The 26,916-nt window shown below is 36.8% G+C and overlaps 2 protein-coding genes across 11 annotated transcripts; both read left to right on the forward strand.

The window, feature by feature from the left end:
- Positions 1-896: 896 nt before the first annotated feature.
- LOC103716797 (HVA22-like protein a) lies at positions 897-6,752 on the forward strand. Its single transcript, XM_088721762.2, has 5 exons — positions 897-1,186; positions 4,374-4,400; positions 4,510-4,632; positions 5,289-5,532; positions 6,382-6,752. The coding sequence occupies exons 1-5, from the start codon at positions 1,131-1,133 to the stop codon at positions 6,577-6,579; spliced, it is 648 nt and encodes a 215-aa protein (XP_088577888.2). The 5' UTR covers positions 897-1,130; the 3' UTR covers positions 6,580-6,752.
- A 1,477-nt stretch (positions 6,753-8,229) lies between these two features.
- On the forward strand, positions 8,230-25,559 carry LOC103716809 (PH, RCC1 and FYVE domains-containing protein 1-like). 10 transcript variants are annotated; one of them, XR_015987060.2, is made up of 10 exons: positions 8,230-8,810; positions 8,916-9,409; positions 10,828-10,914; positions 12,285-12,374; positions 12,886-12,966; positions 13,512-13,691; positions 13,772-15,880; positions 18,352-18,498; positions 23,913-24,023; positions 24,465-24,587. XR_015987060.2 is itself a non-coding variant. In XM_088721763.2 (10 exons), the coding sequence occupies exons 2-10, from the start codon at positions 9,263-9,265 to the stop codon at positions 25,283-25,285; spliced, it is 3,144 nt and encodes a 1,047-aa protein (XP_088577889.2). In that variant the 5' UTR covers positions 8,230-8,810; positions 8,916-9,262; the 3' UTR covers positions 25,286-25,559. The 10 variants fall into 10 exon arrangements, 5 of the variants coding, with proteins under 5 accessions (XP_088577889.2, XP_089786834.1, XP_088577891.2 ...); XR_015987059.2 differs by having other exon boundaries at positions 23,913-24,072; positions 24,465-24,586; XM_088721763.2 differs by lacking the exon at positions 23,913-24,023 and adding an exon at positions 25,138-25,559 and having other exon boundaries at positions 24,465-24,619.
- The last annotated feature ends 1,357 nt before the right edge of the window (positions 25,560-26,916 follow it).

A 26,916-nucleotide genomic window follows, 5' to 3' on the forward strand; every position in this document is an offset into this window, starting at 1 on the left:
TCTCTGAGCCTACAATCAGACTGTATTTGGTCACCATTTGCTTCTCCCATGTTCCTGGTAAACTCGCTCGTGTTTCACGGTAATCTCCAATGAAAATAATATGTTGGGTCTGGGCGGAATATATTTCCAGAGCTAATTTTCTAGTTGCTAAGGTAATGAATGACAAATTTAATAATCATGTTTTCTGTATTCAAAGTTGAAAGTAGTGTAACAGCATGGTAATAGATGAAAGTAGACGTGAACTGACTTGTTCTGATGGTCGTACCCCTCTTATGAACTGCTAGATGTTTTGGGCTTAAATTTTTAACGACGCATTCTTAGATATTAGAGATAGGATAATTTTAATTTTTTTTTGATAAATATCTTCTTAAAAATATATATATATATATATATATAAAATATTTATTTTTGTATTTTTATAAAAATATTATTTTTTATAAATATCATATTAACAAAATTATATTTATTTTATTAAAAATAAAATAAAATTATAAAATTATTTTTTTATTTTTTATTATAATTATTTTATACATATATTTTTTTTCTCATCTACTCATAAAAAAAATTTAATTTAAAATTATTAATTTTTTAATGATGTTAGATAGTATGGATATATATATATATATTTATATATGTATACATAAAAATAAAAAAATAGAATAGCAAAATAAATATTTTACAAAAATATAAATATAAATATTAATTTGAAGAAAATATCCATACAAAATTTGATATTAAAAAAAAAATATTTATAAAAAAATTCTAATTTTAATTAGAGCGTTTTTTAATAATAAGAATAAGCAGGCCCTAGATGGTTTGGTAGCCCAAAAAACAAAAACATAAATATATTCTTTATTTTTTTATTTGGCAGTGATTGGTAAATTCGCTTTAAGGCGAGACGAGCCTTTCGAGGACTTTTTTTCGTGCATTTAAAGGTTCCCTTTTTTTTCGTTCCATTTTATATTTTTATTGGAATTTTCCCTGCTCTCTCTCTGCGGACTGAGACTGAGAGCAAGCGAAGCCGCTTCTTTTTTCCTCTCAAAAAGGGTCTCAATTTTAAGCAAAAAAAAAAAAAAGGGTCTCAAATAGAAGAGAGGACGGGAAAGGGTGGAGTAGAGAGAGAGAAGCAAATGGGATCTGGATCTTTCCTCAACTTCGTGGCCAGGAACTTCGATGTTCTGGCTGGGTACGCATTCCCCTCGGAAAAGGAAAAGATCCATTTGTTTTCTTGTTTCAATCCCGTTTCAGTCTCTTCCGCTGCCTTTCTTTCCCATTTTTGTACCGAGGTGTCTGTATTTTTCTTGTTAGTAATTAGTTCAAATAGTCTGAGTTTTATCCTTAAGAGTTTGCGCGAAGTATCCACATGCTCTTTTCCTTTATTAATCCGATCAGGAAAAGAGTCAGCTAGATCCTATGAGGAGCACCATCGTATGCAGAGAGCTTTGAGCCAGACGCAAGGGGTGTGGGACATGGCTTTTCCCCCTTTTCCGAATGGGAAGTAGTTTTGATGATCTAGTTGGAGATCACTGGTTACTTCTCCCATTTCGCGCGAGAAGGCCGACAGCTAGGATTTTTTTTTGGATGTAAAGGTCTTATTTTGTTCGTTCCATTGATGCCAAAAATTAAATTTTTAGCTATCTATTGAAATGCCTTTGCCGGATTTTTCTTCCTAGGTGAGCATACGACTTTAGAACAGAAAAAATGTCTCAAGATGATGCTGTTTTATACTTCAGGCTTGTTCCATGCCTCTTCTGCGTTATTTCTATAACTTTTACCGTATTGCTTGAAAAGGAATGAACTTTGATTTGCTGAATATTTTCTTTATTATTTATCATTATATGCATAACAATGCTGGTTGTTTTCCTAAATTTGGATGACACAAAGCCTTTAATATTGTAGTCTAAAATGCAAGTTAAAAGTAGATGACCTAGTAAAGCAAAGTGGCTTCTCTAGAAGCAATTGATGATGGCTTGTCGTAATGCATAAAATCAACTTATCTCACTTTAATTAGAAACGAGAAATGGTAAGTGGTAAGGATACCAGACCAATCTGTGCTGCTAAGCATTCTCAAAAAGAAAAAAAAGGTGTAATGCTAAGCTTATAATTGTGGTAGAAACTTTAGGAAGTTACACTAAGATTTCAATCAGATGAAGTTCTGTCATGATGGGTTAGCTGCCGATTTAAAACGTCTTCACCATAACCATCAAAGCATTTTTTTTCCTTTAATATGGGTTAAGTATAGAGCACAGCTGAAAGTCCATGGAAGGATAGGCAGATTCCTGTGACTGAATGTAAGCTTGACATCAACTATATGAATTGGTTCTGGTGGTGAAACATAGATCTCTGTGTGGTGGTTTGGGTGACCTACCTTATTGGTCATTCTTGTTCACACAGATAGGAAGCAACCTTCCAAAATTCTCATAGGTGAAAGAGTCCAAACAAGAGAAGATGACGACATCTTATTATTACCATTACAAGATATGAAACCTTATTAAGGTTGACGGTGAGAAGGCATAGGAAAAGATCATGATATTTTTTTTGGAAGATGGGTTTTGATGTTAGTGGATTGAGCAGGTAAGAAGATTTAATACTTTAGCAAACTTTTAAATATACATCAAATGGTCAATGAGTTGCAAAAGGGCCTTAGTGTCTGTTGCCAAGGTTTTGGACATTAATGTTTGTTTCATAGTAGAAAAAGTTGAATTTGTCAGGGTTTTGCAATCGATAGATGCCACCATTCTTTTATTTTATGAAAATGTGGATAAATCATGGATCCAGATACTGAACAACATCAGTTATACAGGTTGATTCTTCTGATACTGCCCATAACTAGTTTATTATATCCTAGTGAAATAGCCAAATAGCTTTTTTCATGGGAAAATTGTTGGCCATATGAATTGATGGTTTAGGCTTTGGTCTGCTTGACTTGAGTCAAGATGGTGTGGGCTAATTCCAGGCAATTTAGGTTTTAAGAATGCTTTAGGTTTCGTTGAAGAGACCTACTTGAATTGTCCAGCATATTGTTTGATTCTTAAATGACATTACGAGTAACATGTGAGTTTCTATTCTATTTTGAACATCCAAAAAGAAGAGAAGGAAAAGGTAGAAGAGAAAACATGGACAAAAGGAAACGAAAAAAAAGACTTCATATGCAAATGTATGTCTGTGCATGCTTTCCGTTAAAGTTAATTATAATAATGCTGCGTGTTTGTGATGCACATGAGGAGAAGCATAGATGTCTGTGATACTAGTATGATAAACACACTGCCACTTTTAGCTGGTTCGATCTAGTTTTTTTTTTTAAGTTTTTTTTTTTTTTTATAAAAAAAAAACCTTATGCAATAGTTAAAACCGAGGTGTGCTTTTATTAGAGAGGGGCTATTTACAATCCTTGTAGACAGACAGATTGCAGCACTTCAGAATGGACAGAGCCTCAAGGACCATGAGCAAGGGCCCAAAGTAATTTGCACTATGATAGTACATTTGTTTTCTGTTTGTAGATAAAATGTGCAAGTTTAATGATATGTATAATGATTAGAATATTAGAACTTACCATTGTTAATGATGCTATGTAATTCTATGCTGGACTGTCTCAATGGCATAAGCTGAAGTTTTTTTTCTCTCTTTCCTGTGGGGTTGTCACAGAGGGGGATGCTAGAGCAGAATACTTCTTGTGGGTATTTCTCAGCTGTAATTTATGCGAAGAAAGAGGGCTTGATACTACAAATATTTCTTGCATTTTTTTATTAATATATTTTTTCCTACTGATTTTTAATTGATATTTATTTTTTTCTTTTGCTTGGTCTATATCACTAGCAGTTATTAATTTAATACCAAGTATTCGCTGTGGCCTGTGCAATTGCCGCTACCCAACATTTAAATTTTAAACCCTTGGGACAAACACATTGTCGAAGGTGTATCCTGGTTATTAAAAGTTTAAAATCAAAATTTTTGCAATTGTATGTTACTATGTTTTCTCCCGCTTGTTATTTACTAAAAATATTGGCCTTTTGGCCCATTTCATTTAATGAACATAATATTTGTTCAAACTCTAATGCTCATGAGATGTGGGTTGTTTGGAAGCTTGCCATGCGGATTTGATGTGAGAATGATTATATGACTTTTTGATTATTCTTGACACACGAGAATTGCCAATGCTGAAAAATGTCAAAAAGTAGCACTCAAAGCGGTAATCTCAAGAGGCTTATTTCCTATGTCAGCAATGTTATATTCTAGTTATATATTTTATAAATCATTATCTGAAAATATCTTTTCTAGATCTGTAATCTGTCATCCTTTCTGAAATTTATCTGTTATTTCTTTATTTTAGTTTTTTATTGGTTGACTTCTTTTTGTGTCTGTTTGACATGCAGGCCTTTGGTTACACTTGTTTATCCTTTGTAAGTAGCATTCCTATTTCAATTCTTGCAAGATGTCGGAGTGATTTCTTGTGACATTGGTCAATATATTTGTAATGAATATGCATTTAATCTTGTTGTATTTTGACAGGTATGCATCAGTGAAGGCAATAGAAACTAAATCATCTGTTGATGATCAGCAATGGCTCACCTATTGGGTGTTGTATTCTTTGATTACATTGTTTGAGCTCACTTTTGCTAAAGCCATTGAATCGTATTTGCTTTTCTGATGTTGCCACAATTTTTCTCTAGACCTGTATAACTTAATTCTCTATATTTCTTTATTTGATTTTGTTTTTCTGATGTTTGATTTTGCTTGACATGTTGTAATGATACTGTTAAACAATTCTGAGCCCCAAAACTGTCATATATTTCCATGATGGCTGAGCCCTTTACGATGTTTAACATATAATTTACATTAGCAAACCCACAGAAGGGAGAGACTTATTTAGTGGAATCAATAGATAATGACTAACTAGCTTTTCTCTTGTATCTGGATCTCTACACATACATTAGAGATGGCGATCCATTGGAAATTTGTTTTGACTAAGTGCTGGAATTTTTTAACTTCATAGGACTGATATCTGTGCTGGACCTTGAGGCTTAGTGAAAGCCACAAAAGCACGCATGATGGCCTGTCATCTAACAATTTGTGTGGGCAAAAATAACTACTGGTGTATCTTAACCACTATTTTTGGGTTTGAATCCTGCCCAAACCTGATTTGGGCTGGGCTTTCTCCCTTACTAGTTCTCAAAAAAAAGAAAAGAAGAAACAAATGAAATTTTTTGGTTCCAATCATCTGCATCCTCTTATGTTGTTGTTATGCAATAATTTACTAAGTTTATGTTGTTATATATGTTCTATTACAGGTTTCCTTTTTGGCCTTATGCAAAACTGGCCTTCAACTGTTGGTTGGTCTTACCTTACTTCAATGGCGCTGCATATGTTTATCAGCATTATGTGAGACCATTGTTTGTGAACGAGCAGACGATCAACATCTGGTATATTCCCCGGAAGAAGAATATATTCAGCAGAGCTGATGATGTTTTATTAGCTGCAGAGAAATTTATTGACAAAAATGGACCAGCAGCATTTAAGAAGCTCATAAACAAGGTATGCCAGTATACTCCTCCCTTCTTTTCAGTGCTGAAATAGGAAAATCTGCAATTAGGACTGCAAGTGGATTGAATTGACTTATTTTGATCCACAACTAACTTGATATGATCTGGTCTAGTCTGAGCAAGAATCATTTGGTTGTGGCCTGGCTCCAGATGATCTGATCTTGTAGATATATCGATTGGTTATGGATCACACAAGACCTGATCCAGATCCAACCTGACTTCAGAAACTGATACCTCCATTTAATTTTCCTACTCATTGGACCCTTTTCAAACCTAGAAATTTTTTTTATGTAACTGATCATCTATTTGGGTTGTTAGTCATAACTGAAATGTCGTTGTTCATTTATATTAGATCTGTAATTTTCTTGCAAGATCTGCTACTATATAATTAACTAACTCGATCTCAACATATTTCTTGTAGATTGTGTCTATCAAATTGTTGATCCGGTTTGCCTGGAAAAATCCTATTGGTCAAATTAAATCTTAAAGCAACCATTGTGGATGAGATGTGGTTTCATTTTTCTTTTAAAGTCTGATTCAAGTGTGATACGCCTACCGAACATGTGCTACACAGTCAGAAAGTCCTGTTCTTTTGTTAAAATATTGAATTACATTGCGATCTATTAATTTTATTTGTTGTTTTTGTTTAAGTTTAAAACTTGTTCTACTCTAACCTCATTTTAATCTTTTGGCTTAAGCCTCTAGGTTAAATCAATAGTCTTATTGCCATAAGCTCTCTTTTATTGTCGTCTTCTCTTTTTTAAAGTGATCGGCAGAATGCCTTTAAATTCTCATCAGATCACCAGTATGTTTTTACCAAACATTTCTGTGTTATTTGCAGACTGAAAAGGTAACAAAGCCCAAGAAGAGCAACAAACATGAGACCTTTGATGACAAGGTGGTTGGGAAGGAATCCAAGTCGTGGGCGAGCAATAGGCATGTGACATTCGATGAAGTGGAGCCTCCAAGGGAATCAAGGAGCTGGGAGAACAGCAGTTTTATGATCTTTGATGGTGATGATAATAGATATTGGACTTAGAATTGTAATTCTGTTCTCTTGTGAGCTGACATAGATCAGTGTCTCCATTCAGCCATCAGTTATCTTGAAGGTTTTGTTCTTGGTAATCAATGAATATATTTGAGCACTAAAGTGAGAATGAACTTGAATCTTCTGACTTTGTGGAGAAATAGCTGCATTTTAAGTGCTTCAAATGTCATCAGTTTATCCAACATCATCCTTGCACTTTAAGAAAGGAATTCCTACCATCATGACTGTCATGCATGCGACACTTGGACTGCATTGTAGGTTTAACATTGACCGTAAAGCATATGCGAGGCTCTCTACGGAAACATATTTTGTTTCATCAATTGCTTCTTGATGATACACTTGGAAAAAAGTGGGATGATGCATAGTTAATGTGGGAATGGTATCTTTGTTCCTTACAATGAAAAGAGATGCTCTATTTTGTGCTCATGTCTATCTATTCTTTTATTTTTCTGTCATCTGAATTTGTTTGCTCAAGTAGAGCTCCGAGCATCCAAATAAAAGATCAAGCTTTTCGCTTAAATATTGGTCTGTAAGCAATAGTACTGATTCAGATGCGTCATTGCGAGGTTGAACCTGCAAGACGAGCTGGCTTGCGTGCTGAGAACAGTGCTTGCGATGCTCTCATGCTTGCTACCGTTTCTTTCCTGGGCTCTATTTAACCTTTTAGCTGGTGACCCTAAAAGATCAGCCATTAGCAGATTGCAATATGTCCAGATATTTCCCAACTGTTTTCTTGCATATATCTAGCATTGTTCTTACATGCGAAAGATAAGGTGGCAATAAGCTGTTAGAACGGTTGGACGCTTCATTCCGATTGTCTAAATGCCAACCAAGGAACATGTATGTGGGACTGAGACGAGTCAGAGCATGGTCCAAATAGGGAGTGGCCTAGCTGTGCGGTTTTGAAGGAAGTTGCGGACAAAAATATGGTCAATAAAAAAAAATAGTGGAATATTGATCGGAGTATTAAAAAAAAATAAATTTTTTTATAAATATAAATTTTTATATTTTATGAGGAAAAACAATTATTTAGGATATAGGATTCCAAAAGTCGTCTTTTTTTTTTTTTTTTAAAGTACTTAAAAGAAGCTCATCTTTTATTAAAAATAGAGTTTTTTTACATAAATACCTTTCTAAATATCAAATTTTGCATGAATATTCTTCCAAAATTGATATTTTTGCATGTATACTCTCATAAAATATTTATTTTGCTATTCTGTCTTTTTTATTTTTATTTTTGCATATGTACCCACGCCATCAAACATCGTTAAAAAATTAACGATTTCAAATTAAAATGATTAAAATATTTTTAATGGATAGATATGTAAAAAGAAATATCTAGAAGACGAGCGTGATGGAAGACAAAAAAAAGATAATTTCAAAATTTTATTTTACTTTTAATTAAAATAAATATGATTTTTATTAGTAGTGTTAAAAGAATCGTTATATTAGGAGTATTTGTGCAAAAACAACGTTTTATGCGGATATAGAAATAAATATAAATTTTAAAAAAGTATTCAGACAAATTTAAATTTTTTATTTTTTAAAAAAATATAATAAATATCTTGTATAATTTTTATCAAAATATTTTTTTTTATTAACTTTTCTAGAACCCGGGACACCGCAGGGGCCACGCGGCTAAGCGAGTGATGGCAGTCGACGAGGTTATACCTTTCGCGCGATGAACCATGGACGGATGGTCGCGAAAGGAGGATCCACCTTCCTTCCTCCTTCGTGCGAATCCACCATTGGATCACCCACCGCACAATCTCAAAGCGCTCCGAATCTGTATTTTTTTTTTTTTCGGATGATCCAACGCGAAAGAACGTTGCTCCTTCTATGACGCATGGACTTATAACGGTCGTTATTAGAATCCATGGGGGACTCCGTGTTTTCATGCATTCCGAATCGATGATTTCGCGGTGTTTATGCTGACGTGTGAAAGAATGGAACGAATGGAGGGAGCGGTGCACGTTGGTTTCCTCTGGCTCTCCCGGCATACGATAGTTTCCCCTCCGTTCTTTGATCCTTTCTCGCCATTTTCTTCTACCATTCGGGCGAAACCCTCGATCCGAAGAACTTCCTCTTGCGACGAGATCCTCCTGGATCCTTCGATTCAATCCCTCCATTGCCCTCCCCCAACAGCGCCAATCGCTTCCCCTCGTCGATTCGTTGGAAATTGCCGTGCTTGGTGGCGCCGTTCCCTGGTTCCTAGAGGCGAGGTAGCTTCTCTCCGCCATTGATGTAATATTTTAAAGGATTCCGAGGTTTAAACGCCCGCGGGGGCTCACGTTTGCCTGATTTTTGTGCGATTTGATGTGTTTCAGAGCTAATTTGCGGGATTCTACGGTTTCTTCCGAGAAATTTGAGCTGTTTTGGATCTCGGAAACTATTCAGATGGGCGTGGGTTTGTAGTTCCTAATGGAGAGTTTCCTGAGGAAGAAGAATTGGAAATGATCTTTTCTCTAAGTTTTGCCATCCATTGATTTCTTTAGGAGTTCTGTGGCTACAATGCATGCATTCCGATATTGGGACCGGTTCCCAAGACGTTCTTGGGCTTCAATCTTCAAAGAACTTAACTCGGGGTGAATCATTGGCTTGAGATGGCTCGCTTTGAATCTGATGGGATAGATGAATAATCTGCATTTCTCTTCTCTAGAACAAAACGTGCTACATGTTCCTTTATGGGGCAGGTTCAGATGCTGTCGTATTCTTCTTATTGTTCAGAAGAGTGGTGTTCTTCACGCATGCAATGCTTGATATTAGATCGCAGATGGCAGATTCCGTGAGGGGCGGCTCCCTGGAGAGGGATATCGAACAGGTATCGAGCTTTGTTAGTGTTAATTCCAATTGGTCTTAGAATATCTCGGCAGAGTGAGGCTTTTTCTCCCCGCTCTTTTTGTGAAAATATCTTGTGCCTCTGATTTTTTTTTTTCCGCCACTGAAGTACAAACCCCCACCCACCCCCTAGCCCATTCTTTTTTGTCGTCCTTTCATTTGATAAGGAATCAGCATGGAACTCGTACATTGATAAAAAGGAAGGTACCAGATGACAATGGCAGCACTGCCGTTTTTACTTCAATTCTTCTTGATTATAGGAGCATGGATCATTTGGACATTAACCTGGAGGCTTTCAAAGAATCCTTTGGCAAAATTTCTGCAAATTATGTTCCTTATGCTTTTCACCATTGAACTTGTTCATGCTTCACTTTGCGGCTAGCTATTTGGCATATCTTACATGCCTCTCTGGTTCTTCACATTCATAGGCCAAAATACTCATAGCTAAGCAACGGAATCAGCATTATTGGACACTTTTTCATCTAGATGCCCTCATGAATTCAATTGCCCTCCCTTTCATTGCCAGAAATTACTATACAATGAACTATTGAGTTGGGTTCTTGCTGTAGTTATTTAGCAACTGCCATAGTCCCTATCTTCCACCTTGCGGGCTGCAGCCTTAGGACATCCAAATCTCTCTCACGTCAACAAACCAATTATGAATGAAAATTCATTCATTTTTTTCTCTCTTGATCATTTATAGATCATTTCTATTCTATTCATAAGTCTCATCACGTCAACAACCACCCCCCCCCCCCCCCCCCCCCCGCGCCCGCGCCCGCGCGCCATGGCACGCATGTATGTTGTAGCTAGGTGTCTTGGACAGGATGGAAATGTCAAATTGTTTATAATTCATTTCATATGCTTTTAAGTTAATGATTCTCTACCATAATTAATTTAAGATAAATTTTGATTGGTCCAATAGTTCTTATAATATGATAGTTCTGTATGCACAACTTGAAAGTGAGTGGAATCCTAAAATCTTCCACTGATTGAGGTTATATCCCTTAAAAAATAATATTTGAAATTGCAAATAGCTGGCTGGTTTTATATTTAAGAAATTGGCCTCTTGGACTTCATTATTGGTGAATAGTTTCTTCAAGAAATGATTGTTGGTGTATGTTAGATATTAATGACCTAGTGTTAATAACAAGGTTTGGATTAAATTACTTTCTTTTATAAACCTACAGTGTTGGCAATTCCACCAAACAATATCAATTACCCATGTTGTACATTCAGGAAAACACCTTCAAGGGTAACACAGAATCTTCTTCCACTATCTGTTTGTAAAAAAAACAAGGCATTCATTACTCCTAAAGTTACCATGACTGGCATGATGCTCTTTTCTTGCATTATAATATGACATCATTTTATTTCTTGATAAATTTATTGGATGATCAGGCAATTATAGCCCTCAAGAAAGGAGCATGTTTACTTAAATATGGACGCAGAGGAAAGCCAAAATTTTGCCCTTTCAGGCTTTCTAATGTAAGTTGTGTTAGAACTAAAGTATGTTTCAATATTAATTTATTTTCTCAATGTTCCTTTGTATCATTCTCCTCTATCATAATTCAATTTAGATATTGCTTACCTATGAGAAGTGCTCATTTTGTTTATGCTACAGTGCTTTCTAGGGTGACTGGATGGATATTTTTGTTGTTTTAGCCTAGACATTTTCCATAAAATTATGATTCCATTTCTATGATCAGTTCCAGTTAAATTCAGTGATTTCTTGGAATGACAATTCTATGATGGTTATAGAAAATTGTAAAAACTTAGGTTATAAGACTTATCAATTTGTAACTTTTATATGGGTTAGAAGATCACAGAGAGTCTCGTCAACAAAACACAATTTCTCTCAGCAAGTACACCAAATTATGGTCTATGGCCCCGCCACACTTTCTTGTGTTGCCTTTAATGGAAGATGCCAATGACCCAATCATTAAGGAGCAAAAACTGAAGAGATCTATAAAGAATTTTCGATTTTTCGCATGAAGAGATGTCTCTTCTCACTTTTCCTTCCATAGAAGGTGTGCAGGTTGAGAGAGCTGGCTGAACCTCTTGGTACTAGCCTAAGATGATCCAAAAAAAGAGTTAAAAAGTTCTGGGGTGCGCTACTCAAGTTCTGATGGGCAAGAACTAGGGTAGGGCAAAAATTGGGTATAAATAAAAAGGTTGTCCTTTATATCATTCCAAGATCATGTCCAGTTAGGAAATTATCAAAAAGCCAATCTCATTACCAACGAAGAGTATGTGAAGTGTGATTCCAATCATGAAGAAATTGTGCATGATCAAACACATTTTTTTCCTAAAAAAGTTTTAAAGCTCACAGTTGTTTCCAAAGTAACAATTTATTAGTGCAGTTCTGCCAAAACAAACCCTTATTATTTTTTTCACTTATGCATGTAATATGTTCCTAGAAATATTTTGGAACCAAGAGTTCCTTTTGTTGCTAAAAGTTTAAATCTTAGTTTTCTTTTCCAAGTAACGGAAAATTTCATGAGTGCAGTTCTACCAAAGCAAACCTTTGTTATTATTTTTTTGCAGTTCTACCAAAGCAAACCTTTGTTATTATTTTTTTTACTTATGCACAAGATTCACTATCTCGGCACTGGACTTTGTACTGGTACCATCCTATTACAGTGTTGGTACACCTTGTACGGGGCTAGTTCGGTGTATCGAGTGTTGATGTACCCTCTTACCGCATACCAATTTGGTATTGGTACGGTATGGTCGGTACGTACCAGTACTGATTAGTACGGCAGAACTTGCCTATGCATTTGATATGCTTCTAGAAGTATTGCAAAACCAAGGGTTCCTTTAGTTAATATGATAAGGCTATTTCTCTTGCTTTTCAGGATGAGTCCACATTGATTTGGTATTCAGGGAAAGTGGAGAAACAACTTATACTAAGTCATGTTTCAAAAATCATACCGGGGCAACGGACTGTAAGTTAATGTGTTATAAAATTTCTTCTTTCCTTGTTTGCATGTGTAAGTTCTCATGCATGCTTTACATTAAAGCACATATGTCCAAATCAATACATTTTACTTGACTATGAGATCATACTATGGAAGAACTCAATTATCATTCTCATTCATAGCAAGTTTCACACATCAGCCTTTTGAGTTTATATTTCTACAGTTGGATGTCCTTAAAGCCATACATGGCCCGCAAATGTAATTGTGTTAGAGCATATTGGATGATGAAGTAATGCTTTTTCTCCCAAGTCTCTTGTTAGGAAGCGATATTCCAATATAAAAATAACATGTAACTATAACTCATAATGAAATTGTTGAATTATGATATGTAGTTTTTAGATGAAACTAAAATTCTGGAAAAGGACTGAGGAGTTTGTTTGATCATATTGATATATTGCAAAAGGTGGTTTGAATTTTTGTATCATCTCATTTGATCTTTATGATAGTCTGAAGAATATTTTTTTTCCCTTCTTTTCAGCCTATATTTCAGCGATATCCAAGGCCTGATAAGGAATACCAGTCATTTTCACTTATAACCAAGGACAGGTCTTTAGATCTGGTGGGACATCTTCTTGTTTGGCTATGTACTTGTGAAATATGATTTTGGGCTTAATTGTTCTTCAGAAATTTTGCAGAAGTGACTGACTTGTTTTACAAATTTGGACCATTTTTATATTATTTTGCAAGAATGGCCTAGTATTGAAATTTTTGGATGCTTTTGCCCCTGGCCCCAGCAGATACACTGTAGCCATATGTTTAAGTGGAGTTAAATGCATAGTTTTTATATTTGACGCACTTTTTTCTTGTTAAATATTGAATGGGCATATTTCCTGAGTGCTAGATGAACATAATTTTTATAGCGAACATCTGAAGTGCATCTGTGGAACCAGCAGCAAAAGTGTCCAAAACTTTTGAAACCAGACAATTTCTGCCAATAAAAAGAAGCGGCCAAATATGAAAAAAGGGAAATAAGCTGTGCCATTTTTGCAAACAATTCCCTTTTTCTTTGATAAATCCTATTAGTTTTTTGCAAATACACATTCTAACTTGCATTGCATGCTTTATAAATTAGCACCTCATAGTTGGTCGGGATCTTGACGACAGATTTGCAAGGACAAGGATGAAGCTGAAGTTTGGTTTGTTGGTTTGAAGGCCTTAATTTCACGTGGAAATTATCAGAAGAAATCAGAACCAAAAGCAGAAAGAATATCTGATCAAAATATGCTTGCTCGAAGAAATCTTCCACTGATTTCACCATTTTGTGATACTGATACATTCGAAAAGGTTGGATTGTTTTGTCTCTTCAAAATTGTATTCGTTATTATCTCATCAAATATACTTTACGTTGCCTTTCTTTTCCTCAGGATTCTGGAGATGCCCCAAGGACATATGAGAATCCTCCAGTTAGCAGCTTTGCAAAGGTATTTTCTGATGTGATACTATACACTGCAGCCGCCAAAAGCTCCATTCCATCAGAATCAGTACGCAATTCTGTGAGTTCACTCTCATCTGGAGGTGTGGATAATTCAACTGGACAGAGCTCTGCAGTTGAAACTTGTAGAGTTAGTGTATCTAGTGCAATAAGCTCATCCAGCAATGGGTCATGCCATGGGGTTTTTGATGCCCTGGGTGATGTTTTCATCTGGGGAGAAGGCACAGGCAATGGGGTTCTTGGTGGTGGGCTTCATCGGATTGGAAGTTCATATGCCACCCAAACAGATTCTCCTTTGCCAAAACCTATGGAATCAGCTGTAATGCTCGATGTCCACAATATAGCTTGTGGAAGTAGGCATGTGGTGTTAGTCACCAAACAGGGTCAAGTCTTTAGTTGGGGTGAAGAGTTGGGAGGCAGGCTTGGACATGGTGTAGATGCTGATGTTTCCCATCCAAAGCTTGTTGATGCTCTAGGTGGTATGAACATTGAACTTGTGGCATGTGGAGAGTTTCATACATGTGCTGTCACTTTGTCAGGAGACCTTTACACATGGGGTGATGGTATTCACAATTCTGGTCTTCTTGGGCATGGGAGTGAGGCTAGTCATTGGATTCCTAAACTAGTAGTTGGTCAAATGGAAGGCCTGAATGTGTCATCGGTATCTTGTGGACCATGGCATACAGCCGTTGTAACATCTGCTGGGCAATTATTCACATTTGGTGATGGTATATTTGGTGCTCTAGGCCATGGAGATCGTAAAAGCACAAATATGCTAAGAGAAGTAGAAGCTTTGAAGGGATTGTGCACTCTGAGGGCAGCTTGTGGTGTCTGGCACACTGCTGCAGTTGTGGAACTAACAGTTGAATCTACAGATAATGGTAACTCTGCATCTGGAAAGTTGTTTACATGGGGAGAAGGGGAGAAAGGCCAACTTGGACATGGTGATACAGAACCGAGATTAGTTCCAGCATGTGTGGCTTCTTTATCTGAGCCAAGCTTTTGTCAGGTAGCCTGTGGGAATGATGTTACTATTGCTCTCACAACTTCTGGACAAGTTTATACGATGGGGAGCGCTGTTCATGGACAGCTTGGGAGTCCTCTAGCGGATGGAAAGCTTCCAACTTGTATTGAAGGAAAACTTTCAAACAATTTTGTTGAAGAAATTGCATGTGGTTCTTATCATGCTGCAGTTTTGACTTCTAGAACTGAAGTCTACACCTGGGGTAAGGGGGCTAATGGTCAGTTAGGCCATGGAGACAATGATGATCGCACTACACCCACACTTGTTGAAGCTTTGAAGGACAAGCAAGTTAAGAGTGTTGCATGTGGTGCAAATTTTACTGCTGCCATCTGTCTTCATAAATGGGTGTCAAGTGCTGATCAATCTGTATGCTCTGGTTGTCGCCTTCAATTTGGTTTCAGAAGAAAGCGTCATAACTGTTATAACTGTGGTCTGTTTTTCTGCAAAGCATGCAGTAGCAGAAAGTCTGTAAAGGCATCTTTAGCACCAAATATTAGTAAACCTTATCGTGTATGCGATGAATGCTATGTTAAACTTAAAAAGATCATAGGGTCAGGAATGATTTCTCGAATTCCAATACATCAACATGGAAACCAAAAGCAAATTTCCAATGAGTTTACTGAAAATGAATCTGTCTGTTCGAGATTGCGTGGACAATGCTCTAGGCTTTCTTCAGTTGGTTCCTTCAAAGGTGAAAACAGGCATTCCAAGTTGAAGAAATCTGAAACAAACAATAGCCGATTACCTCCCATCCTGAATGAAACCTCTAAATTGGGAAGCTCTTACCCATTAAAATCTTCAAACATATTTTCTGGTTCTTCAAAAAAAAAAGTTTCTGCTTCTGTTCCTTCTTCAAGAACAACTTCTCGATCAACATCTCCTGTCTCAAGTATGCAGAGTCCACTGCCTTCAATAACCACTCCACTTGTATCTCGTCTCACATCCTTGGAAATGGTTGCTGATGAATCAAAGAAGACGAATGACAATGCAATGCAAGTTGTTAGACTGCAGTTGCAGGTGACTATTTCAATAAATGCAAGTAAGATAGTGGCATCATTCATCTCATCACAGTGTGTGATTTTAGTTTCATTTGTTCTTATAAGCTGAACCCATAGTTTTAATTCTAGATAATATTATTGCACGAGAAAAGGCAATTTAAATGTGAGCTTTATGATCACATCGAATGTAATCACTACATTCTGCATTCAAACTTGATGATTTAGTAGCTTTTGTGACTAATTGACAAAAAACTGAAAGCAAAGAAGGTTATTTACAAGAAAATATAATGCTTGATCATGAAGGATGGACATAGGGCATAAGTGCAAGATACAAATACAACATAATAAGGACGGGCTTAAAGAGGTTTTAATTACCTTAAATACTGTGGATCCAAGGGCTGTTTGCCCAAACTATCTTGACCTATAATTGGACAACCAAAAGTATTTGGAGACGCATCACGGATGTAGTCGTATCCTTATTGTATCCTGTACCAACTATTTAACAGAAATTAACAAAAATATACCGGCTTAGAATAAATATTTACCATGTATCAGGTCATCTCTGAGGTGTATCGAATTGATATCTACATATCAAATATGGACATGGTTAGGGATGTATTCATGGTTCATGGATGCTTGAATTGGCTAGTAGTTTGCTTTAGATTGTCTCTGACTATGTACAAATCCAGTAATACAAGGATGTGACAACTCCCATTATTGGATGTTTTGTGTGTTTGAAATTGTCATGTTAAGAACATTTCATTTTTTATTATCATGTTGGCCATTACCAGAAAACTTTGTTGCATCAATTTGAGGTCAGCTTAATGGTTTTTTTCTGTCATCCGATCGTACCTGAAAATGCCATATGATGAATGTCAGCTTTCTTATATAAATTGTTTCATAATAGTGTATTTACACAATTGAAAACAATGGCAGCTGAAATTTAGTTATTTGGGTAGACAGATAAGTAATCAGTTTTTCTGGCCTTTTCTGTAAGGAGGTCAACCATCTTTACCTATGACACATGAAGTGACAATCCTCATGAGATCACCTTATAAGTAGTTGATACAGTTATTCTGCTTACCAAAAATTATAAAGGGAAAAAGTTTTCAAAGACATGTGATAGAGATCATCAATAGGTTCACCTGAGTTCCTTTTTTTTTTGCTAAAATCCTGAGTTCCTTTTCAGGGGTTAATCTGTTAAAGTGAAACAAAAAACAAACTTAACTGCTTACAATGGGCAGATCTGGATTATTAATAGTGACTTGAACAAAATGAATTTAAATGCATACTGCCTATACCTCAATCTAATTGATGACTCAGTATTCTTTTTTTTCTTGGCATCAAAATGTCATGATACCTTCTAACTTGCTAGTGTATCTTCATCCGTGTCACGGTGCCTTCTAGTTTGATGATTCATTGTTCTTTTTTTCTTGCCATTAAAATCTCATGATACCTTTTAACTTGCCAACGTATCTTCATCAGTGTTTTGAAATGCAGTGCATGTGGCCATATATGTGCACACCTATGCAAATGCAGTCTCTTGACTGTACAACATAGCCTATATGCAGTTACTATATGCAGTCATACTGCATATGGACCCAAAATGCAGTCAACCTAGCACTATGGGGCTGCATATGCAACTTGCTTTGCATCGTGCAGTTGCATATACCGCTTGCTTAGAATTTTGGGGCCACATATGCAGCCCACTCTTATTGAGCCTGTGTGGTTGAAGCAAGTTCAAGCTGATGGTTAAGCTTGATGTGGTTTTAGATGGGCCTGATACAGATATTAGTGATATTACTATGTTAATTATGTTATAATTACTGCTATCAAGTCTTTTGTACTGAGTAGTAAGCATAATCATTACTTGTTATTATTTTTAAAATTGCTATTAGTTACCCAAAAAATTATTACTATCATCATTGTTGTTTTTTATTGTTTCAATGTATTTATTTTCCGTTAAATAGTTAAAAAACAATGACCTTATATGTGGCTTTCATATGGCATATGCACTATGTAGTCCCTTGATTTCCCATTTTCTGCAGCCATTTTTTGAAACACTGGTCTTCATACCGTGTCATTATTGATGCACACTGTTAATGCTTCAAATGCAAGCATCAACACGCATATATATATATACATGCATGCATACATACACATACATACATTCACACAGGCATTGCACATGCATGCGCACATATATGTACATGTGTGTGTATGAAGAAGGGCGTTGCGGTGCACAAAGCTCCTGTCACTGGAGTGTCTAGGGAGGGTCAGATATTTGCCGCCTTATACCCTGGTTATAATAGAGCAACCTTATCGTGGCACCAAGTCCTGCCCTTTACATTTGTGTACCTGTGTCTTGTCAATTTGGTTTGCTCTTGCTTCAAGTGTCCAAGTATCATAGCAGAATGACAATATTTTCCGTTATTTCGTTAGATACATGAGCTGCCTAAGCAATCTATGTACCGGAATTGTATTCTGCAGGTACAGGATCTTACACGCAAAGCTGGACTTTTGGAGGCTGAGCTCAAAAGAACATCAAAGCTCTTGAGAGAAGCTACAGCAAAAGCGGAAGAGGAAGCTGCCAAATACAATGCTGCAAATGAAATAATCAAGTCTCTTACTGCACAGGTAGAGTCACTTCTTCAAAAACAATCTAATTTCTATTATGTCTCAGGGCCTCTGCATCTTCAGCTTTTTTTTTTTGAGAAAAATGAGCTGATTGTTTTCAAAACCCTCTTTTTTTTTTTGAACACTTCAAGCATTTCTATATCCGCTTCCTTAACATAGTGGAACTATTATGAAAGCATTTTTATACGTTTCCTTTTGTATTATGGTATATATATAGACTTGGCTCTACTCAACTGAATCTCCACTCAAATCCATTCAGATCTAGATCAGAACATTGGGGTCCCACATCAATGATTCTAGCCATTAATTTGATCTACTACCTTTAAACTATTTACATACTAAAAATCATGTGATTTGGAGGCCTCTAGCCTATGCATTAAGTGATCAAGAAAAAACCATGTATTGTTTCATGTAATTTGAACTGTTGAATTTTTAACTACTTGATGCGTAGGCTAGGGATCTCCCAATCACATGATTTTTTTTTTGTATGTAAGCAGTTTAGAAGTAGTAGATCATTTCTTATAGCTCAGGTCATTGACGTGGGACTCCTATTGTCCATTTTAAAACTGATCGAATTTGAGTGAAGATACTCAAGTGTAGCCAAGTCTATATATATGTATTCCTGGATATTCATTGAACATGCATTGTCCATTTTAAAACTGATCGAATTTGAGTGAAGATACTCAAGTGTAGCCAAGTCTATATATGTATTCCTGGATATTCATTGAACATGCATTGTGGCCATATCTTTTCAGTGATTGGAGTCTTCGAACATGTAAAGCAATACTTTTTTATTTTAGAGTGAAAAACTATGGAAGGATTCTTTAGGCCCCAAGCAATTTGGTTTCTATGTAGTGCTTCCTATTATATACTCTCTTCTGGCCACATTGATGCATGTTTCAGGATACTTCATCAGAGATTTTTGGTCTGCCTTGGCCTCTTATCAAATGATCAGATGCTTGCTTGAAATCATTATCTTAAGTTTAATGTGCGTCACCCTATCTCCAAGTTTGTCATTTTCCCTTGATGATCAGATGTGTCAAAAGAGAAAAAGAGAATATTTTAATTACTTCCAAGTTTCTGGCTGTGGATGTGATATTGGATGTGGAATGGATCGCAATATGAAGTATAAGTCAAGTTTAGGTTTCTAAAAGAAGTTAAGGCGCATGCCTTTCCTGCACCCTGCATCAAGGCAAGAGAAAAAGAGTGTCAGACTCTTGCTGGATGTGTCACTATGATTAGGATTCCTCTCGATGTTCAAAAGCAACTGCATGGTGCAAAATTGCAGCAACAGCACTTGGACTTTCTTGAAATTCTCCTGGGGGAGTCTCAGCTTGATATTTTTGAGGATTTAGGTCCTACTATGAACTAGAAAGCTCAAGTCCACAAGTATTAAAGCGGGGACTGATATGATAGGATCACTTGAGAGGGATGATGATAAGCAAGAAAGGATATAAAGTGTGGATGGGAGCTGGAAGGGGCCTACATCAGGGTAGTGGCTTTGCACTGTTTAAACCCCTGGTTCATGCAGTTCTACTTATTATTCTCAGCAAGCCTATTGTTAATAAGTCAAGGAGATCACAAATAGACTTAGAAGTCTACTAGGCTATAAGTGGGTCTGAAAGTTGGAAGGAAACGATAAACAGGACCAGCAAATTATATATCAAGAACCGGCATATTGACTGTTTCTAATTAGTCTAATAGAAAAACAGAACTCTATAAAAGAATCCACTGGGATATGTACGTGCTAAATACCTGGGTTCTTCCTTGAAAGCTCTTGTGAATACGATGACAACTTGAATTTCTGACTTGGAATGTTTATTCTCGACTTTCACTATGCTCTATTCTCTCATGGTAGACAAGATGTTTACAAATTTGCATAGTTAATTAGAGCATTCATCACATAGCCAGAAGTGTTTTTAGTTTTTACCATATGAGCTCCATCAAAATTTGTTATTGCTTGATATTTACCCTCAGAAACTTTTTTGGATAACAACCTTCAAAACATGATCTTGATATCATATTGTGTTTCTAACCATTTCTTTTGCTATCTCTGGTTGACTACTTGTTAATCTAAATGTCTAGCATTGAAATATCCTTTGGCTTGTCATTGATTTTTCTGGCCATAGAAAAAATCCAATCTATCACACCTTCACATTCCAGCCAATGGTCATACAAAACCTCTGCTTTCCCGAGTTGTTCTTTTTCTTTTTTTGCCCCCTTGCTGGTTTCATAGAAATGAAGTTTAGATGGTCACCACATGAATAAAAAAATTTTCACCAAAAAGTCTGGAATAATCCAAACTAATCAGTATATTTAGAGAGTATAACTAGATGAAATTATCACAATGTTCCTGGAGTGAGATGTCTCGACCTAAGGGAGACATTTCTCTTGCTAAGTCTTCATCAGGCGATTTGCATGCTTCAGATGCTAGAGAGGACATTAGGAAAAGCACAGGTGAACAGAATTTAGATGCTGATTTTGAACAATCGTCATTACAATCAGAAAGACTTGAACAAAGCAGCAGTCTGTCAGATCCTTATGTTTCTAATCAGCAGGGATCTCAATTCACTAGTGTAGCAATTTCACTAGATGAAATGTACAACTTTGTCTTTGCACTTGTAGGAGTCACGTGGAATCATTGCCATGAGAACAGAAAAGTACTTCCTGAAATTTCTAGTTTATTTCAAATGACACTTCTCTCCTATTAAATATGTTTGTATAGATTTATTCCCAAGATCTAATATATTATCAAACTAGAGTTCTGTCTGCCTAAAAGAGGATGCTTATCTCATAGAAATTAAATGGCTCACATGTTTAACTATTACTCGTGACAATTTATAAAGTCACATGATTGGCTTCCCTGATTATAGATGAGATCAATTCAAAATTTATAACAAAAGTTTGAGCATAAAACCTCAAATAACTTAGATTTTCCTGGTGCTAGAATTTATTGGTCCCGTCAGATGTTATAATTAATCCAATGATCGATAAATAGTGTTTCTGTGTTTTGAATTGTTGTGAACAAAAGCTTTTAAAAGCCATTAATTTGTAAAGATAACCACCAGTGGAGATGTTTAATTATGATTTGAAACTCAACCTTCCTACTCTATCAAAAGGTAGGCGGCAACTTGGGGCTTGTAAACAAGCTGAGCTCTGGAGAGCCAAGCCGAGCTCAAGTTCAGCTCGTTTTGTCATTGAGCTGAGCCTGGGCCAGCTCAGTCATTTTTTAGCTTAACTGAAGATGTTCACAAGCAGCTTGTTTGAGAGATCTGTTGAAAACTTGGGTTCTTTCAAGCTGCCATTTATAATTTTTAAGCTAACTATCTCAATTTCATCTTAATCCTGTACTAGAAATATATTGTATTTTATATGTTATGTAAGTTGGTAATATAGATATAAAATATTTTATATAATAAGAATTACAATCATCCATTGTAAATATTATTTATGTATCCATAGTTCAAGTTTTATTGAATCCTAGCTTGAGCGAGGTAAGCTTAGATCTAGCTCGTCTCCTGCTACTTTAGCAAGCTGGTTCCAGCCAAATTTCAAGCTAAACAGAGCTAGCTCATGAACAGCTTGCTTATTTGGTAGTCTTCCTCAGAGAGATGATTGTTTGCAAGCTTTTGATGCAAGATCGATTGGGAAAGACATGCATATGTAACATGGACCTAAAGCATTATGGAAACTAGGGTTTGGGTCAAAAATTACCTTACCATTCTTACACAGAACATGACAGTAAAGCCATAGTTTGAAAATTTTGCAACCAATAAGATTTTTTAAACCTGCAAGTTGATTTTGAAGGTCCTTAAGGATATTGAGGACTAGATTTTGAAGTTCTGCTAGGTTCTAGGAAGGTCCATAAGGTGGCTAGTAAGTGCACATGAGGTCTCAAGGGCTGAATTCTGCAGAGAACCGTGACACATAGTTTAGTAAGGGAGAGTGTGGAGGCATCAGTAGGCAATAGGGACAGCTGGCTATAATACCATGTTAAGGTCCAACCCAAAAGCTTAAGCTAGTGTGTGGATGGGCTTATGAGCTTATGAGACCAACTAGAGTCTCTAACCTACCCTATGTAGGACAATTCCTCAACAGCATCAACAAAGATGGCAGGTCTAATATATTGTTTGACAGAATCATCGAATAATTATGAAAAATAATGAATAAGGAAAAAGGTACTGCTTCATCAACAAACCGTGGCAACATAAATTAAAAAATAAAGAAGCAGCAGCAATGTAATCTAGTGAAGCAATATGAGAATACACAGCAGCAGCAAGGAAGAAATCAAAGAATGCAGGGGTGTGTGATTATGTCCGTGTGAGAGAGGGGGAGTAGGTTAACCAACCTTACATTAAGAGTGTTAAGTTTCTTCACTTTAACAAGTAGAAAAATGAGTTTTTTTTCTCTCAAAAAGAATATGTAGAAAATTGAGAACAAGTGTTTGCTTTCTTTTTCTGCTCCCTTTTTCTATTTTCAATGATCAAATTGGTGCGAAGGAAAGTGAAGCCACTAATGTGGTGTAAGTTTCTTTTTTTCCCCCTGTATTATAGCTGACTATTGTTCCACTCACTACCTGATGTTCCATTTATTTTCATGTTTGGTGCGGGCACCAGAATCCGGAAAAGACTCCAATCAATTAACTCAAGGTCACTGTGGTTAATTTAAATTTGATCGAGTCCTGTAAATAAAATCATTGAGTCAGATAGCAAGCCAAGTCAGGTTTCTACCACCACCTTTGCACACCCTTGGAGCACCACCTCGGCATCCACATCAATATCAGCTAGCCACCTCACCACTACTCCAACCAATGAAAGCATGCCAACCAGGATGAAGTCAAGCATAAGGAGCCGACCACATCATGCCATCTCATCAAAGGAACCAATGCAACGTCACGCCACCTCATCAGAAGAACCAATCCCTATGCAACATGCTATGTGCCACCTATTGGGACGCCACCTCATACAAGTTGACACGTCACCCAAATTCAAAGTCCAAGAGGTCGGCCACAATTCAAATGCAAGAAAATTTCAAATGGGAGTCAACAACTCTTCAAACCTTCCCCTTAAAGCTGGCCAACTTTCCTTCCTTTTCTCTAGCAATCAAGCTTTCAAATGTGGGGCGCCATTCATTATGTGTTTAAATTTCAAATCATGAGGAAAGTCTATAAATACCTCCTCATGACATCTTGTAATGTCAATTGATGAATGAATAAAAAGTGCTTCTTTCTTCCTTAGCAATCTTGCTTCGTCACCTTGAGAGAAGGTTGGGCGTGAGGCCCTTGTTCCAAGTTGGGCGTGAGGCCCTAAAGCCACTACCACATCCACCACTGCCCTACCTCCTCTCGCCTCCTTTTTCTTTTGTGATTTCCATTCCCCTCTCACGCCAAAATTCTAATCCCTGTTTCTTTGCAGGTCCTTAAAGTACTCCATATCATTGGGTCAATTATCCTTCCAAACCAATAGCAAAAGGGCCCTGTTGCAACGGAAGATGAAGCTTGGTCATCCAATCATCAACCTTCGAGAGTGAGATCAAGGATCCTCCTCCAAAAAAATTTCAGAAGTTCAATGTTTGGTAAACTCAACTCTAGGTCTGATTTATTGAAGGAAGTGTCCTAATCAAGTGGTTTCTCAACCACAACGGTCCATTCTTCTAAGTCCTAAATGAATTAGTACATGCGGGTAACTAGTCTTGAAATTACTATACTCATGTTAATGTTTTCTTATCCCATATGTGACTGAATTTCCTGCTGCTATTAGGCTAGTTAATCAACATAACTTACTGATAATCCTTATGTTTAAATCCCTCGCATTCATCCCGCATCAATGTTGGTTGAAGAATATGGCTAAAAGTGAGCCCGAAGGATCTGATATCTTCAGCAATGTTGGGTTTAATACTAAGCTTATGTCAAATTTATTTAGTATGTCTTATAACCAGAATAAAACAAATGTCTATTTGCTTCTCAGGCACCAAAGTCCAATGGCCACTTGGGTGATCCATTGCCCTACAACACTATGGTACCAGAAGAGACAGAATGGGTTGAACAGGTTGAACCAGGAGTTTATGTTTCTGTTTACTCTTCCCCTGGAGGCGGAAAGCATCTCAAGCGAGTACGATTCAGGTAGGAAATACCTTTTTTGTCTAGTTGTCAAAGGCGACAATGCCATGAAGTTGATTGCAGAATAATGCCATAGCATGATGAATATGGAAACTGTCTAGTTGTCATATGTGTTGCTTTGACACACTTTGCTATTGCTAGCAAGTCTCAAATTTGGAAATCGTAATAGTCCAAGTTAATATGCACTTATATTTTCAGCTTCCTCATGGATAAATAGATATATGTTCACCCTTAAGTTTGAAGGTCATAGCCTCAACCTGTGACCAACTTTATGGCTTGTTTGCATTTAATCCTTTCAATTAATAGAGTTACTTCTTGTTTTAACTGATGGGGAAAAAATCACGCAATGTCCTCTGTCAAATTTATCTGATTTAATGCATAGACTCTGCAAAGCTTGTTGAACATATTTTAAATGAATCTTGCATGGACAAAATCTATCATGTCAGCAAACTTTTTAAGCAAAAAATTTCTCCAATATTTCCATTTGTTGATTTCTTATGTTGACTTGATTGATCTGACAGTCAGAAAAAGTTCAGTGAACGACAGGCAGAGACATGGTGGTCTGAGAATGAAGTAGGGCTTCAGAAGCAGTACATAATCCGAACTGCAGAAAAATCCAACATTGACCCTTCTTCCACATCTGACAGTAAGGAAAGCATGATTGACTAGCAATACTAATGGACACATTTCCCACCACCGGTAAATGTAGTTCTTCTTTTTTTTTAATCGTTTGGTGGGTGCTGCATGTGCTCCATTGGCCTGTGAATCTGAAAGCAGCATCAACAGAAGTTAAGGGAAGTATCTTGCATATTGAGTATTCTGATTCTTCTCTGCTGCTTAAGTTTTGCAGCAATTATGCCCTCTGTTCCACTTGTGATTTTTGCGCCTTATGAGAAAACCACAGATCCGCATGCATTTTTTTTTTGTCATGCTTTTCCTTTTTTTTTTTTTAAAAAAAAAAAAGAAGAATCTACAGCCATCTATTTTTTCTGCTGGGGCTCCATGTAATTTCGTAAGATATTTTTTATTTCTTCACGTCTCTTGTTACTGTTACTCATATTGTCATAGAATTAATAAAAGAGTTGATTTCCTGTGATTAATTGTTCTACTCTTAATCTTTGATGCGCTGCTTGTTTAAACCACTGGATGACTGCAGTATCTATTTCCATTCTTCATCAATTTTTTTTGTCCCCTGACAGTGGAAAGCACGTATGCCAAATTTTTTTTTATTTTCCATGTGTTGTCAACAAATCCAGCATCTGAAATCGGTGGATAATAAGTCCTGGCTTTGTTCTATGATCAAAATTCTGATCACCAGAACGAGAAACTGATATCAGGAGACATATAAACTGAGAAACACTTGATAATCAAGTTTTGAATATAAAATTATTCAGAAACATGTTTTACCCCGAGGGGAAGGTATAGAAACAAACACCAGGCAAGTACCTGGGTTAAATGCTTGGGAAGCACCTCCCAAGATTCAAATACAGATTTGGAGGGGTGCATCTGCTTCCGGGACAGAGCTAGTAGAGAGGCATTTGGCTGCCGCATGGATCAGCCTACCATCCTGTGCTCCCTTATTACAAAGCCTGCTCCAGTTGAAGATTTCCTCGCAGACCGATCAAAATCGTCTTTCAACAACACTCCCCCAAGGGGAGGGGGTTGGGAGGATTGTCATCTGACTTGAAGAGGATAAGGGTGAGGCGGAGCTGCCTAGTGCTCTCCGTGATGCATTGTTTTTTGATTTTTTAGGTTGTATCCGTATCCATACACGTTCAGTATAATACTTCCGTTTCAGCAAAAAAAAAAAAAAGATAAAAAAAAAAGAGGGAGGATAAAAGAAGTGGGGTTGACACAACCCACACTATAAAACCCATTGCCTCGCTTTCAAGTCGAACGGTTCCATTTTGAGAGCAGAGGAATGCGCTTGCTACCTAACGGGCTTCAGAACAAAGAGCCCTTCGACTAGCTCTATCGCAGAAGCAGAACTCTATGCTGCATGGCATGGCCTCTGTGCTGCAGTCTTCATTTATTCGCTGAACTCTGGCTTGAAGGCGATTCGTACGCTATGATTCAATGGATCAACAACCCGGGGTCAGCTAGTCCTCAACAACTTCCATTGCTGAGACACATTTGACAATTCAAGAATGTTCTTCAGATTTTAAAGGCCTCTCACATTTACAGGGAGGGCACCAATGTGCTTACTTTTGAGTTCCTCTATATTTTCAGCTGAGGCTTATGGTGGTATGTTTCTAAGATTTTAGTTTGGTAAGAGAGGGAGAGAGAGAGAGGCATCTGCT

This window comes from Phoenix dactylifera, chromosome 5 (genome assembly GCF_051530095.1).
Source record: "Phoenix dactylifera cultivar Ajwa chromosome 5, Ajwa_hap1_PhDact_Kaust_v1.1, whole genome shotgun sequence".
NCBI lineage: Eukaryota > Viridiplantae > Streptophyta > Magnoliopsida > Arecales > Arecaceae > Phoenix > Phoenix dactylifera.